Source organism: Cherax quadricarinatus, chromosome 19 (assembly GCF_038502225.1).
Source record: "Cherax quadricarinatus isolate ZL_2023a chromosome 19, ASM3850222v1, whole genome shotgun sequence".
In the NCBI taxonomy this organism is placed as follows: Eukaryota; Metazoa; Arthropoda; class Malacostraca; order Decapoda; family Parastacidae; genus Cherax; species Cherax quadricarinatus.
Window position 1 is genome coordinate 35,530,667 of NC_091310.1, and position 17,500 is coordinate 35,548,166.

Sequence of the window (17,500 nt, forward strand, 5' to 3'; positions counted from 1 at the left end):
CAAGTGTTTTATTTACAAGTGTTTTATTTACAAGTGTTTTATTTACAAGTGTTTTATTTACAAGTGTTTTATTTACAAGTGTTTTATTTACAAGTGTTTTATTTACAAGTGTTTTACATTTATAATGATGTTTTGTTTACTACGAGATATTTACACAACTTACACCTTCATTTTGAAAGGGTTCTTTTACCTTATTTACACACTTACTGACAAAAATCATTTACGGATGTTTACACCATCATTTACAGCGGTTATTTACACTTTTGCACCCTAATTTACAGCAGCTCTTTACACTTGTTGCACCCTCATTTACAGCAGGTAGTTACCCGTTCACACCCTCATTTACAACAATTATTTACACGTTTGCACCGTGATTTTCAGCAGTTATTTATACATTTGCACCCTCATTTACAGTAGCTATTTACACTTGTTTCACCCTCATTTACAGCAGCTATTTACACTTGTTTCACCCTCATTTACAGTAGCTATTTACATTTGTTTCACCCTCATTTACAGCAGCTATTTACACTTGTTTCACCCCCATTTACAGCAGCTATTTACATTTGTTTCACCCTCATTTATAGTAGCTATTTACACTTGTTTCACCCTTATTTACAACAGCTATTTACACTTGTTTCACCCTCATTTACAACAGCTATTTACACTTGTTTCACCCTCTTCCTCTCTTTCTCCCACAGATTAGGACTAATGAGTCACATGTCCGCCCTGGCTGCTCGACACCCACTACTCTCCCTGTACCCTGACTTAGGGAGCGTCGCCCCTGCCTCCCCCATGACGCCCTTAGGGGGCATGGGGGTGCCCTTAGCTGCCAAAAACCCCTGGTACTCCCCCTGGGCCTTGCCACCCTTGGCTGCTCTCGCGTCGGTCAGGGAGAAAGAAAATGGTGAGTTAAACCTTGATGTTTGGGGGAAATAGGTTCGATACCCGGGTGAGGTAAACTGTGTGTGTGGGTAAGCCTCCTTACGACTGTTGCCCTTGTCGACCTAATAGTAGGTAAGTACCTGGGTGTTAGGTGACAGTTATGGGTCGCATCATGGGGGAGGTAGTGTACCTAAATAGGGCTGAGTCTTGTAAATGAGATGAGATAGGATAACAGTTCTTAGTTTGTAAATGAGCTGAAGTAAGATAACAATTCTTATCTTGTAAATGAGTTGAGGTAGGATAACAATTCTTATCTTGTAAACGAGCTGAGATAGGATAACAGTTCTTAGCTTGTAAATGAGCTGAGGTAGGATAACAATTCTTATCTTGTAAATAAGCTGAGATAGGATAACAGTTCTTAGCTTGTAAATGAGCTGAGGTATGATAATAATTCTTATCTTGTAAATGAGCTGAGGATCAGGCAGGACTACAAATAGATCTGGACAGGATAGAAGCCTGGTCCATCAGCTGGCTTCTTGAATTTAACCCAGTCAAATGCAAAGTCATGACGATAGGGGAAGAGCAAAGAAGACCGCAGACAGAGTATAGTCTAGGTGGCCAAAGAGTGCAAACCTCACTCAAGGAAAAAGATCTTGGGGTGAGTATAATACCGAGCACATTTCCTGAGGCACACATCTGTCAGATAACTGCTGCAACATACGGGCGTCTGGCAAACCTAAGAATAGCGTTCCGATACCTCAGTAAGGAATCGTTCAAGACTCTGTACACCATATTTGTCAGACCCATATTGGAAAATGCAGCACCAGTTTGGAATGCACACCTGGTCAAGCACGTCAAGAAATTAGAGAAAAGGCAAAGGTTTACAACGAGACTAATCCCAGAGCTAAGGGGATTGTCCTACGAAGAAAGGTTAAGTGAAATCAGCCCGACGACACTGAAGGACAGGAGGGTCAGGGGAGACATGATGACGACATATAATATACTGCGAGGAATTGACAAGGTGGACAAAGACAGGATGTTCCAGAGATGGGACACAGAAACAAGGGGTCACAATTGGAAGTTGAAGACTCCTATAAGTCAAAGGGACGTTAGGAAGTATTTCTTCAGTCATGAAGTTGTCAGGCAGTGGAATAGCCTAGAAAGTGACGTAGTGGAGGCGGAAACCATACATAGTTTTAAGACGAGATTTGATAAAACTCATGGAGCAGGGAGAGAGAGGACCTAGTAGCAGCCAGTGAAGAGGCGGGGCCAGTAGCTATGAATCGACCCCTACAACCACAAATAGGTGAGTACACATACACACACACACACACACACACACACACACACACACACACACACACACACACACACTCACATATTGCCCTCAGACGCTGCCTCCAGCCTCTTCCTTGCTGCCATGTTTGAAATTCATGATTCGTGTTCGATACCAAGGTATTCTGGTATATTGCCCATTTTGCTTCCATGGACAGCGTTCTTTGTCTCCACAGACGTCTCAGTCCGCCACCCAGTTCACCTCATCTTTCACAGACCCGTCTGTCGACAAGTCCACTCCCACATTCACTTCCTCCATACTCATTCCCTCCAATCTGATATCCAATCTTTCAATACCTGTTTAATTTTTTATTCACTTACAATTTCCTTCTTTTACATACCCTCCCAAATTCGTCCACGAACCTTTGCAACTTCCCTTCAGAATCTCCCAAAAGCACAGAGTCATCGGCAAAGCAACTGTGACAACTCTCACTTTGTATTAGGGAATAAATAACGATATAAGCAAGTTAACCGATGACACCAAAATAGGCCGTCAAATTAATTCTGACGAGGATACTCTAGTGTCCTCGTCAGAATTAATTCGACCACTACATCAGTCTATTCAGGAAGATCTGAACAGACTGATGTAGTGGTCGGTGGAGTGGCAGATGCAGTTTAACGTAGACAAATGCGAAGTTCTAGCGATGGAATGATAAACAACCACGACACTTATAAACTCAGTAATGTAGATCTTAATATTACTGATTGTAAAAAGATTTAGACGACACTGCAAATAGAATCTTTGGATTTATATCACGAACTATAAATAACGGGAGTCCTCAGGTTGTTCTTCAACTCTTGTGTATATCGTTGGTTAGATCACATTTAGATTATGCTGCACAGTTCTGGTCACCGTATTACAGAATGAATATAATTGCGCTGGAAAACCTACAAAGAGAATGACAAAGTTGATCCCGTGTATCAGAAATCTTGTATGTATATGGTAGACAACACCGACAAGATGAAAATTAGACACATGTGCAACATATGGGAATCTTTATTATAGACGTTTCACCACTGGTTAGCGAAATGTTTTTCCATCATCTTGCCTACTAGGATAGATTGAGGGCCCTGAATCTTCCTTTTTAAGACAGGCGTAGAATTAGGGAGGATATGATTGAGGTGTATAAATGGAAAACGGGAATAAATAAAGGGAATGTAAATAACGTGCTAAACTGATCTAACCAACACAGGACTCTCAGCAATGGTTTCAAGTTGGAAAAATTTACCTCAAACTCCTCCTCTCCTTACGACTTTCTGCTTTGTATTGGACTGAAGTCACTGTGTGGCGAAACGTTTCCTCAATAAAGACTCCCATATGTTGCATAAGTGTCTCAATCTTCAGTATGTTAAGTAACCATAGTGACATCACGTATCCCTCGCTAAGGCCTAATTTTACTGAGAAATAATTTCCCTCACTCTTACATATCCTAGCCCGAGCCTAGTAATAATAATAATAATAATAATAATAATAATAATAATAATAATAATAATAATAATAATAATAATAATAATAATGATAATAATAATAATAATAATAATAATAATAATAATAATAATAATAATTATTATTATTATTATTATTACTATTACCATTATTATTGTGTAAATATAAAACTTCGCAATATTTTATTATCAATTAAATTTTTCACAATATATTAGAGATTAATCACTGCATTTTTTTTTTCATTTTGAAAAATTTACATAAATCTTAACCATTCAACTTCCTTTCCTCCTAATAGAATAAAAAAAAATTCTTGGGTTGATAAAATTGAAGTTTTTTCGCCTCCATTCCGTCTGATTTAAGTCCGGCACCAATCAGATTTGTACCCGGTACAAATCTGATTTATAGCCGGCACAAATCTGATTACCGGAGGCTGGAAAGGCTGGGTGTTTAGTGGACGAGACTATGACGGCATCACATCGGAAAGTGTGAACGAGTTGAGTTACGCTTGTTTTTTGACTGTTATTGTTGTGTTTGTTTGGTGGTGGTGGTGGGGGGGTTATGTTTGTTGAAGGTAGTTTTTGCTTCACCCATTATTATACTACACTTATTATCATCCCTCACCCATTATCATGCATCACCCATCATCATCCCTCACACATTACCATCCCTCACCCATTATCATGCATCACCCATCATCATCCCTCACATATTACCATCCCTCACCCATTATCATGCATCACCCATCATCATCCCTTACACATTACCATCCCTCACCCATTATCATGCATCACCCATCATCATCCCTCACACATTACCATCCCTCACCCATTATCATGCCTCACCCTTTACCATGCCTCACCCATTATCATGCCTCATCCATTATCATCTCTCACCCATTAACATGCCTCACCCATTATCATCTCTCAATGCTCTTGCGATCATGTAATAAAAATCGCCCCATTTAATATTACCCATTAAAATCCCATTTTTTCTGGCTTTATAACAGCTAATGGTAAAAACAAATTAAAAATACTCTTTGATGTTCAACTCACAGCTTCGGTCAGTCAGTCAGTCAGTCAGTTAGTCAGGCAGCCAGGCAGGCAGTCAGTCAGGCAGTCAGGCAGGCAGTCAGTCAGCCAGTCAGGCAGTCATTCAGTCAGGCAGTCAGGCAGTCAGTCAAGCAGTCAGTCAGGCAACAGTCAAGCAGTCAGTCAGGCAACAGTCAAGCAGTCAGTCAGGCAGTCAGTCAGGCAGGCAGTCAGTCAGCCAGTCAGGCAGTCATTCAGTCAGGCAGTCAGGCAGTCAGTCAAGCAGTCAGTCAGGCAACAGTCAAGCAGTCAGCCAGGCAGTCAGTCAAGCAGTCAGTCAGGCAGTCAGTTAGTCTGCCATTTTAAAATTGCATTCTGGATGTCTTTAATACTTTTTTTATACAGTATATGTACACAGAGAGGTGTGTATGTCACTGTATGTACTGTACACAGAGAGGTGTGTATGTCAGTGTATGTACTGTACACAGAGAGGTGTGTATGTCAGTGTATGTACTGTACACAGAGAGGTGTGTATGTCAGTGTATGTACTGTACACAGAGAGGTGTGTATGTCAGTGTATGTACTGTACACAGAGAGGTGTGTATGTCAGTGTATGTACTGTACACAAAGAGGTGTGTATGTCAGTGTATGTACTGTACACAGAGAGGTGTGTATGTCAGTGTATGTACTGTACACAGAGAGGTGTGTATGTCAGTGTATGTACTGTACACAGAGAGGTGTGTATGTCAGTGTATGTACTGTACACAGAGAGGTGTGTATCTCAGTGTATGTACACACAGTGGTATGTATCTGTTTTAGTGTTGAGAGTGGCCATCTAGAGGGCAGATGAGCAGTTACTCTAGCCAGCACATTCACAACCAGAGTTGTGGGGGGTCCGCTCACCAGGTGTTGTCGCTGACTATTGATACAGAATGGAAAATTGATACGAAATCCTCCCCTCCCTTTCACCCTCCCTCTCTCTCTCTCTCTCTCTCTCTCTCTCTCTCTCTCTCTCTCTCTCTCTCTCTCTCTCTCTCTCTCTCTCTCTCACTCCATCTCTCCTGGTTCTCTCTGTCTCTCTCTGTCTCTCTCTGTCTCTCTCTGTCTGTCTCTCTCTCTCTCTCTCTCTCTCTCTCTCTCTCTCTCTTCTCTCTCTCTCTCTCTCTCTCTCTCTCTCTCTCTCTCTCTCTCTCTCTCTCTCCCTCCTTCTCTCCTGGTTATCCTAATTCTTTTACCCTTTCTTTCTATTCTAATTAAGAGACCATCTCCTAGAAACGCCCCTTTCTACCCTTTCATCCTCCCACCAAGTCTTCTTTCAATTTCAGTTTTCTCTTATAACCAAAAACAAAGAAAACACCGACGCTGTTTCCTGCATATGACAGCCGAACTAACAGCGTTTGCACACAGCTTCACCACTCCGTACGTCAGCCTTAACATGCGCACCTCCAGTGGTCCGAAACGTGTTAGCATTCCACTAAGACTTGTCTCGGTGAGAGCTATGGTGTCTGGGGTTGCCTCTGCTATCCTTCCTTTCGGTTCGCTACTCTTATTTGTTGATGCTCCGGTTCATCCCATGTACTGGCCAACGTGTTTGGTCCGGCGTTTCAATTGCCGTTGTTTACTCAAGTGTCAGCTGCTGGAATCTGCCTAATATATTCTTTCTAATGACTGCATGAAGCATAAAGACTGGATAACAGGGGTAGGTGCGGGGGAGGGGGAGGTACCATTTCATGGGTAAGGAAGCATGGGGAGGTACCATTTCATGGGACCATAACGCCAAATTCTTCTACCAGGGATCTGCAGGTAAAGATAATTATGCTGTTGTATGCAGATTTTCGTGTATTTTACCATACTGTGATGTATGTTGTGATGTATGATGTTGTGATGTATGATGTTGTGATGTATGATGTTCTGATGTATGACGTTGTGATGTATATTTGAAATCAGATGACTTTGTGGGGACACTACTCCCATGCCTTCCCCTCCCATTCATTCCTGTACCCTACTCCTCACTTACTCCCATATTCCCCCCTACCTGCCCACTCCCATACCCCCTCCCCGCCCACTGCCATACCTCCACCCATACCTATTCCCATACCCTTCTCTATCCCATACCCTCCTCCTCCTCCTCTACCTCCTCCCTACTGCCATACCTCTGCTCCACCAGTCTTCCTCTCCTATCCCCTCCCCCCTCCTATCCCCCATTACCTATCCCTCTTTCCACCATCGTCTCCATGTTTTCCTGTGGAATAACCTAAATCGAAAATTAAGACAGAAACACATACTTAGGATAGAACAGAAGAGGCAGAAGTAAGGCTGCAAGGAAATGAGAACAATACAAATGATGCAAAGATAACAAAAGGAAAACAATATGCAGGACAGGCTAAATATAACGAGGGAAAGGCAGGCCAGAGAATCCAGAACACCTCACGAAATTACAAAGACTGTAGGCAGCGGGACATATACAAGTACAATGCTTAGGGGATCTGCGTAAGAGGAAGAATGTGCTGGAAGAATGTGCTGGTATCAACACACCAGACACTGGATTAACGCACATGTGCAACAGTGTCTTAATCCAGCCTTCACATAGGCTTCTTCAGTCAAATACAAAGGGAGCAGTAGTAGTGAAATAAATATGATATAATCAGTACATCAACCTTGGAGAAAAAGTATTTGAGGTGATCAGTCCCTCAGCCTTAAGAAGAGTTCGTCTCCATGAAGCTGATGGACTGACTATATCATCTTTTTTTTCATTACTATTATTGCTCTCTTTGTATTTGACTGAAGAAGCCTACAGTGTAGGCGAAACGTTTCATCAATAAAGCTACCCAACTGTTGCACATGTGTCTTAATCCTCAACTTGTCGATATTTTATACCATTTCCAACACCAGACATTGTTCTAATATGTTAAGAAAGGGGCGGCGTTGCTGTCAAAAAGATATGGAGGAACTTGCCTTTGAAAGATATGCAACAGGAACGCGACGCTACACAGTAAGTTGGGGTATGACAGAAGAGCAGTGATTTTTTTTAGACGAAGAAAGAAACGGGCAGATCCAAAATAGGGCACAAAGAAGGAAGACCAACAGGAGGATTAGAATGGTAAATAGAAATCCGGTAATTATCCTGGTGTATAAGCTACCGTCACCAACTATTGAGGAGTTCAGGGATCAGATAAGGAAGATTGATAACTGTTTTGAAAGTCTTAAAACCTCCCAATACCAGAATATTATCCTCAACCTCCCAAATATGAAACGGATGATTGTAAACCACAGCGATGTACCAGAGATAGCTCCTGGAAGCACGATAACTCAACAGTCTTTATGAAAAGTTTGTTTTGAATCAACAGACAACGGAAGTCACTAGCAATGATAATACTTAAAATGATCTTCACGAACAACAAGGAACTAATCAGACATATAACAGTCACAAGCATGATAAACTCTGTTTACAACATCACAGAAGTACAAACAAGTATCAGTCCAGTGATGGGGAATTCCAGTGATGTTGTATGAGAAGGAATGTTAAGTAAATTTATCTTCAAGAATCAGAGAATTGACTGGAACAATTTTAACAAAGATCAATCAGACATATCCTGGGAAACAGTCATGGGCACCCTAAATCCTTACCAGTGCCTGGGAAAGCTGAACACAGAAGTACACAACGTCTGTATGAAATATGTGCCGCTAAGAAAACCTAAAAGAAGATCAGATGCAGAAAGAAAGCCTAGAAAAATGCACAGAAGAAAATAGGTTCTTGAACTGCTTTAAAACGAGAATATGTCACAACGAAAGAAAGATAATCTGAGCCGAGAGATCACCGAGATACAACAAAGATAAAACACTTATGCAACATATGGAAATCTTTATTTAGGAAACGTTTCACCACACAGTGGCTTCATCTGTCCAATACAAAGCAGAAAGGTGTAAGGAGAGAAGTTTGAGGTAATCAGTCCCTCAGCCTGGAGTCTATGTGTTCAGTCCATCAGTCTTGTAGAATGTACAGCAAAGGGCCGTAGATGTGGCTTATATACTGTAGACAAGTGAGGCGAAGCAGGAGTCATAGTGGTACCATCCACTAGTCGAAGTAGGTCTTCGTCCAAAGGCTGGACAAGTTTGAAGAATTCTTTGTATCAAGATCCCATGATGCTGCAGTGTCTGACAGTTGTGATGAATGGTTTTAAAAACAGACAAGTTGAAGACTGAGACACTTATGCAAACTTCAAACTTGTCCAACCTTTGGACGAAGACTTACTTCGACTAGTGGAAGGTACCACTATGACTCCTCCTGCTTCGCCTCACTTGTCTACAGTATATAAGCCACGTCTACGGCCCTATGCTGTACATTCTGCAAGACTGATGGACTGAACGCATCGACTCCAGGCTGAGGGACTGATTACCTCAAACTCCTTCTCTCCTTACACCTTTCTACTTTGTATTGGACTGATGAAGCCACTGTGTGGCGAAACGTTTCCTAAATAAAGATTCCCATATGTTGCATAAGTGTCTCAGTCTTCAACTTGTCGGTTTTCAAAACCATTCATCACACAGATAGAACAAAGACATAAGTTGTGTTACCAGAGAGAATAAACACAAAGGGAACAGAAAGCCACTCAGGATATTGCTAGAAACATCTAATATTTCTACACGTGTAAATTCCAAGAACTACGTGTACAGCCAGACCATTAGTCACTGACGATGAAACAGGAAAAACAAAATTCTGAACGACAAATATGAATCAATGTTCTTCAGTCCATTAAACAAAAGCAAGGCGGAGAATGTGGATTTTTTTCGTGATCTCCGAATTCTAAAAGGAAATAGAAAATATGCCTTCTCACGTAGCACCTGGACCTGATTCGTGGAATTTCTTTTTTAAAGAAGTGCAAAGTGCCACTAGCACAAGCACTCAATATTCTTAGGAGAAAGAGCTTAGATCTAGGTGAAATACCAGAGAATTAAAGACTGTACACATACTGTAGTTCCTTTGAGAAGTGGTATGGTGATACTGATAAGGTGTGACAAATGACACTTACATAGGTGCTCTGGTGGCATGGTGGCTAAAGCTCTGGCTTCACACAGTGAGGGTCTGGGTTCGATTCCTAGCCAGTGCAGAAACAGAGGGGGTGTTTCTTTACACCTGTTGTCTATGTTCACCCATCAGTACAATTGGTACGTGGGTGTTAGTTGACTGGTGTGGGTCGCATCCTGGGACACTGACCTAACTCGACTCACGAAATCGTAATGACACGATTGTGAGCTAGACCTGTATACCTTGTACATGTGCTTGTAGTAAATAAAGATATTATTATTATATTTTATTATATTATATTATTACATACAATTCAGGACGTTTACAACAACACATTAACAAACTTTATGGAACAGCATAACTTGCACAAACCAAACCAGCAAGGATTTAGAGCGGGAAGATCATGCTTGCCACAGCTACTAAATCACCATGACAGATGTGGTATACACGAGTTTTGCAAACACATTTAACAACTGGGATCATGGTGAGACTGTACATAAACTGAAGGCGACAAGTATAACAGGGAAGTAGATATTGAACTTTCTGAGAGACAGAACACAAAGAGTAACAATAAACAGAGCAATATCCAGCATCATCAAGGTTAAACGCACAGTACTCCGAGGCACGGTCCTGGCGCCTCTACTGTTTCTCGTCCGGATAGCAGATACTCGTCACAACTTTGTATCATTTGCGTATGATACCAGAATGAGGAAGTCAATCACCTCTGTAGAAGACAGAAAATGTGCAAGAAGATATAAACAAAGTCTTCAAGTTTGGTCGTGACTAAGTTCCCACTGCTTAGATATGGTAAGAATGAAAAACTGAAAGAGGATTCTGTATGCAGTAAACAAGAGGGTCACAAAATTGAAGGAAATAGGAGAGAGAGATATGCGATGATGTATACGTGGAAGGTAATTAAAATCCTAGATGTGGAAGAAAATGTATAATAAACCCAGTGAAAAGCAAAACGCTGGAAGCACAATAAGAAAACATTGTATCAGCATCCTTGGTCCTAGATTATTTAACATCTTGCTAAAAGCTATTGTATCAAAAAACTGCTGGAACAAGTATTTGTCTTCAGGAAGAAACTCGACTAGTTGCTCCGCCCAGTGCCGGATCAGCTAGGTTGTGATGGATACGTGGGGCAGCTGGCCACCAGCAGTAACAGCCTGGTTCACAAGGCAAGCACCAAAGAAAAAGCCTGGAACAGGACCATGCTGCAGGAGTAGGAAAACTCAAAGTCTATCAGAGGCAAAGGACGCCGTCCCTCCCTAACTCCAGGGCTGGACCAGGCTGTTGCAACAGCGCAGTAGTGGCAGTAACAGCACCAGTACCAGCAGCAGCAACAGCAACAGCAGTAACAGTCTTCCTGTTTGACTTCAATCAAGGTAAACGCGTCCTACCAGCCTTACAAACGCAGCTCAAACATCAAGAAATCAGTTTTGTCCGATTTTAATGCATCTTCAAGCGAGGCCCCTCAGTCGTTTCATGGAGATTGGATAGTCGAAATAAAACTTTCGTAACGCTCACTATTTTCCCCTCTCCTCCTTGCTCTCCCCCCCTCCTCCCCTCCTTCACCCTTCTCCCTTCTCCCCACTCACCCCTTCCCTCTCTTTCCCAACACTCCCCACCTGCCCAAGTACTCACTCCCACACCCTATCCCCCCAACACTGCCCACTCCACCTCCCTCACCCGTTCCTTTCCACTCCTTCTCCATCCCCATCCATCCCTCCCCATCCCTCCCCGTCCATCCCCACCACCACCGCCGACACTTTTCATCCTGCAGTCAACTTTTGATGTGTCAATTTAGAAATGATTCCCCGGAGTTGCAGCAGTGCCGCCAATTTCCACAAGATTGTTGCCAATTTATTTTGTTGAATTTTGCCAGGGAGACAGTGCCAGGGAGACACAGTGCCAGGGAGATAGTGCCAGGGAGACAGTGCCAGGGAGACACAGTGCCAGGGAGACACAGTGCCAGGGAGAGAGTGCCAGGGAGACACAGTGCCAGGGAGACAGTGCCAGGGAGATAGTGCCAGGGAGACAGTGCCAGGGAGACAGTGCCAGGGAGACACAGTGCCAGGGAGACAGTGCCAGGGAGACACAGTGCCAGGGAGACACAGTGCCAGGGAAACACAGTGCCAGGGAAACACAGTTCCAGAGAGACACAGTGCCAGGGAGACAGTGCCAGGGAAACACAGTGCCAGGGAGACACCGTGCCAGGGAGACACAGTGCAAGGGAGACACAGTGCAAGGGAGATACAGTGCCAGGGAGATACAATGCAAGGGAGACGCAGTTCCAGGGAGACATGTTCCAGGGAGACATGTTCCAGGGAGACACGGTTTCAGGGAAACAGTGCCAGGGAGACAGAGTGCCGACGACACACTGTGACATAGAGACATAGTGCCAGGGAGACACAGTGAAAGGGAGATACTGTGCCAGGGAGACACATTGACAGGGACACACAGCTCCAGGGAGACACAGTTCCGAGGAGATACAGTACCATGGAGAGACAGTTCCAGGGAGACACACTGCTAGAGACACACAGTTCCAGGGAAGCACAGTGGCAGGGAGACATAGAGTGCCAGGGAGACACAGTTCCAGGGAGACATAGTGTCAGGGAGACACATAGTGCAGGGAAGACAGTGCCAGGGAGACATAGTAGCAGGAAAACATAGTACCAGGGAGACGCTGTGCCAGGGAGACAGAGTGTCAGGGAGACACTGTGCCAGGAAGACACCGAGTGCCAGGGAGACACAGTGCCAGAGAGACACAGTGCCAAGGAGGTACTGTGCCATGGTTAGTGCCAGTAAGACAGTGCCAGGGAGAAACAGTGCCAGGAAGAAACAGTGACAGAGAGAAACAGTGCCAAGGAGACACAGTGCAAGAGTTCCTGGGAGACACAGAGTGTCAGTGTGAAAAAACAGGGAGAAAAGGGAGCAAAAGAGAGATGTAGATGGATGATAACTATGTACTAGATGTATACAATAGGAATATAAATCTTAATAACATTGATGGTACAGTACACGACTGACACAATACAACAGTCTACCATACCTACACACAGTCTACCATACCTACACACAGTCTACCATACCTACACACAGTCTACCATACCTACACACAGTCTACCATACCTACACACAGTCTACCATACCTACACACAGTCTACCATACCTACACACAGTCTACCATACCTACACACAGTCTACCATACCTACACACAGTCTACCATACCTACACACAGTCTACCATACCTACACACAGTCTACCATACCTACACACAGTCTACCATACCTACACACAGTATATCATACCTACACACAGTCTACCATGCCTACACACAGTCTACCATACCGACACACAGTCTACCATACCTACACACAGTCTACCATACCTACACACAGTCTACCATACCTACACACAGTCTACCATACCTACACACAGTCTATCATACCTACACACAGTGTACCATATCTACACACAGTCTAACATACCTACACACAGTCTACCACACCTACACACAGTCTACCATACCTACACACAGTCTACCATACCTACACACAGTCTACCATACCTACACACAGTACACACCTACACACAGTCTACCATACCTACACACAGTCTACCATACCTACAAACAGTCTACCATACCTACACACAGTCTACCATACCTGCACACAGTCTACCATACCTACACACAGTCTACCATACCTACACACAGTCTACCATACCTACACACAGTCTACCATACCTGCACACAGTCTACCATACCTACACACAGTCTACCATACCTACACACAGTCTACCATACCTACAAACAGTCTACCATACCTACACACAGTGTACCAAACCTACACACAGTCTACCATACCTACACACAGTGTACCATACCTACACACAGTCTACCATACCTACAAACAGTCTACCATACCTACACACAGTCTTCCATGCCTACACACAGTGTACCAAACCTACACACAGTCTACCATACCTACACACAGTGTACCATACCTACACACAGTCTACCATACCTACACACAGTCTACCATACCAACACACAGTCTAACATACCTACACACAGTCTACCATACCTACACACAGTCTACCATACCAACACACAGTCTAACATACCTACACACAGTCCACCATACCTACACACAGTCTTCCATGCCTACACACAGTATACCATACCTACACACAGTGTACCATACCTACACACAGTGTACCATACCTACACACAGTGTACCATACCTACACACAGTCTACTATACCTACAAACAGTCTACCATACCTACACACAGTCTTCCATGCCTACACACAGTGTACCAAACCTACACACAGTCTACCATACCTACACACAGTGTACCATACCTACACACAGTCTACCATACCTACACACAGTCTACCATACCAACACACAGTCTAACATACCTACACACAGTCTACCATACCTACACACAGTCTACCATACCAACACACAGTCTAACATACCTACACACAGTCTACCATACCTACACACAGTCTTCCATGCCTACACACAGTATACCATACCTACACACAGTGTACCATACCTACACACAGTGTACCATACCTACACACAGTGTACCATACCTACACACAGTCTACTATACCTACAAACAGTCTACCATACCTACACACAGTCTTCCATGCCTACACACAGTGTACCAAACCTACACACAGTCTACCATACCTACACACAGTGTACCATACCTACACACAGTCTACCATACCTACACACAGTCTACCATACCAACACACAGTCTAACATACCTACACACAGTCTAACATACCTACACACAGTGTACCATACCTACACACAGTATACCATACCTACACACAGTGTACCATACCTACACACAGTGTACCATACCTACACACAGTCTACCATACCTACACACAGTCTACCATACCTACACACAGTCTACCATACCTACACACAGTCTACCATACCTACACACAGTCTACCATACCTACGCACAGTCTACCAACACAGAGTCTACCATACCTACACACAGTCTACCATACCAAAACACAGTCTACCATACCTATACACAATCTACCGTACCAACACACAGTCTACCATACCTACACACAGTCTACCATGCCAACACACAGTCTACCATACCTACTATCTACTATATCTCCAAACAGTCTACTATACCTATATATAATCTACCGTACCTACAATCTACAATACCTACAAACATCTATCATACCTTCGAACACTACTATATTACAATCTACCATGTTACATTTTACCATATTACAAACAATCCACCATATCTACAATCCACCATATCTACAATCCACCATATCTACAATCCACCATATCTACAATCTACCATATCTACAATCCATCATACCTACTAACAATTCGAAATTTTGTCCACTTCTCAAACCGGAGATAAGCGCAATCCCTCCCTACGCCATCTGTCATTACAGAGGTGCTTATCTCCCGGTTACGTTGTTGAGAAAGCTACTCTTCACATTTCCCGTTTCTCCTTGCTACGTTTCGCCCAATCTCCTCCTTTCCCCTCTATTGCCACCTGGGAATAATTTTTTTTTCTCTTTGAGTGTTTTACGGTATACTGAAGAATATGTTAGCGTCATTTAGTAGAGTTCTCTACTGTGTAACCCGCTGATTCCGCGCGATAAGGGACGTTATAACCGGGTTGCAGAGTGGCACCCATTAAAGAGGGTAGATAAGCGTGTGTGTGTGTGTGAGAGAGAGAGAGAGAGAGAGAGAGAGAGAGAGAGAGAGAGAGAAAGAAAGAGAGAAAGAAAGAAAGAGAGAGAGAGAGAGAGAGAGAGAGAGAGAGAGAGAGAGAGAGAGAGAGAGAGAGAGAGAGAGAGAGAGAGAGAGAGAGAGAGTAAAACTTAAATCAAGACTAAGAATCTTTCTATCTTCACTGAATGGATGGACTATCTTTACCGGACGTGGAAGCGAGAGCCTTCTCTCTCTCTGTTTTTTTTTTTATTTCCGGTCTGTCTCTTTCGCGCTGGTCTTCACGCTGCGCTGGAGCAGCTGAATGTTTCAGAGATAATGAGAGAGAGACTGCTAATTCAGGTATCGTCTCCAACATCAGTAGCATCAACAGAGAACGCTTTCTCTCTCTCTCTCTCTCTCTCTCTCTCTCTCTCTCTCTCTCGCTCTACCAAAGACAGAAGTAGACTTTAAAGTCCTGTGCTATCAGTCTTTCCCATGTGCTGTCTATCTCTCTGTCTCCTCTCTCTCTCTCTCTCTCTCTCTCTCTCTCTCTCTCTCTTTCTCTCACTTCAAAGCGATAGTATTGTGGAGGACGCGATCAAAAGACAGTTTCCTCTTTTTGAATTTTGTCGCCTCTGCCTTTGGCTCGCCTCCCACAGCGTGATTGGCGAACAATGGGCACTTACCAGGATTAATCCTCGTAATGGCAGCTTCCTCGGGGGTGTTCGTTTACTTGGCCGCCTCGACTTCGTCCGTTTCCCTCCGGCTGGCCCGGATCGCATGGCCGGCCGGCGTCGGGTGTTGCCTTTCCCGATGATCACTGGGCCAAATTGGGTCGTTAGCCGGTGCATGAGCGGCCATCGGGTACAATGCGGTGGGTGGTTGCAACAAAGGAAGCCGTGGCTGTGATGGGACGCGGGGGCGAGGATTGTGTTACCGGGGAGAGATTTGACGAGCCGCTGTGTTCAACTCCTGCTTTTTTGTTGTCGTTGTATAGGGCCTGCGACAGTTTGCGCCGTATCGAGACCTGTTCAACTTCTGAATTCTTGTTGTCGTTTTATAAGGCCTGTGACAGCTTGCGCCGTATCGAGCCTTGTTTACCTTCTGCCTTCTTGTTGTTGTTTTATAGAGCCTGTGACAGCTTGCGCCGTATCAAGCCCTGTTCAACTTCTGAATTTTTGTTATCGTTTTATAGGGCCTGTGACAGCTTGCGCCGTTCGAGCCCTGTTCAATTTCTGCCTGTTAACTGCCGTTGAGGTGAGGTTCGTGCCTGCCAGGCCTGTCTTGGCTGCTTCCGTTCATATCTCAAATTCCTCTCATTTGTGACTCAACCTATATTGAGAGATGTGTTGTGAAGACAGTGGTTATAGGCTGTTGTGTTCTGAAGACAGTAATGATAGTCTTCTTGTGTTCTGAAGACAGTAACGATAAGGTTCTTGTGTTCTGAAGACAAAAATGATAAGGTTCTTGTGTTCTGGAGAGGTGGGAGGTGCGTGTGTGTGCCGTGCTTGGAAGAGGAAGCCGCGGCTGGTGTTACGTGTTCGGACGCATGTTTTGGGTAGTAAGGTGTATTACGAGGGGCCATTACACACTCTCTCTCTCTCTCTCTCTCTCTCTCTCTCTCTCTCTCTCTCTCTCTCTCTCTCTCTCTCTCTCTCTCTCTCTCTCTCTCTCTCAATCCTCCTTTCCTGCCTTAGTCCCCTCACCCTTTCTTCTTTATCCCTCTCCCTCCCTCACTCCCTCCCTCCCTTCTCTCTCCCTTCTTCCCCATTCCTTTTCCCCTACCTTTCAAATTCTAATTCAAACACTTCATTCAGAATTGCTGCAACAGTGGTACATTTAAGGCAGGTTTGAAAGCACCCAGACGCTCGCTTATCATATGATGAATAGGCTTGAGGGCCGGCTCTATCTCCCTGGCTCTATCTCCCTGGCTCTTCCTCCCTGGTTCTCTCTCCCTGGCTCTATCTCCCTCGTTCTATCTCCCTCGTTCTATCTCCCTCGTTCTATCTCCCTGGGTGCTACTGTAATGAATGCCACAGTTTGAGTTGGCCCC

The 17,500-nt window shown here is 43.9% G+C and overlaps 1 protein-coding gene across 1 annotated transcript in view; it reads left to right on the plus strand.

Annotated features, from left to right (window-relative positions):
- The window catches only part of LOC128688331 (homeobox protein HMX3-like), a 51,853-nt gene that overhangs the window by 29,362 nt on the left and 4,991 nt on the right, over window positions 1–17,500 (plus strand). Inside the window, exon 2 of the mRNA XM_053776106.2 lies at window positions 699–904. Coding sequence (XP_053632081.1) covers window positions 699–904 — 206 coding nt within the window. The remainder of the gene's footprint in view (window positions 1–698; window positions 905–17,500) is intronic.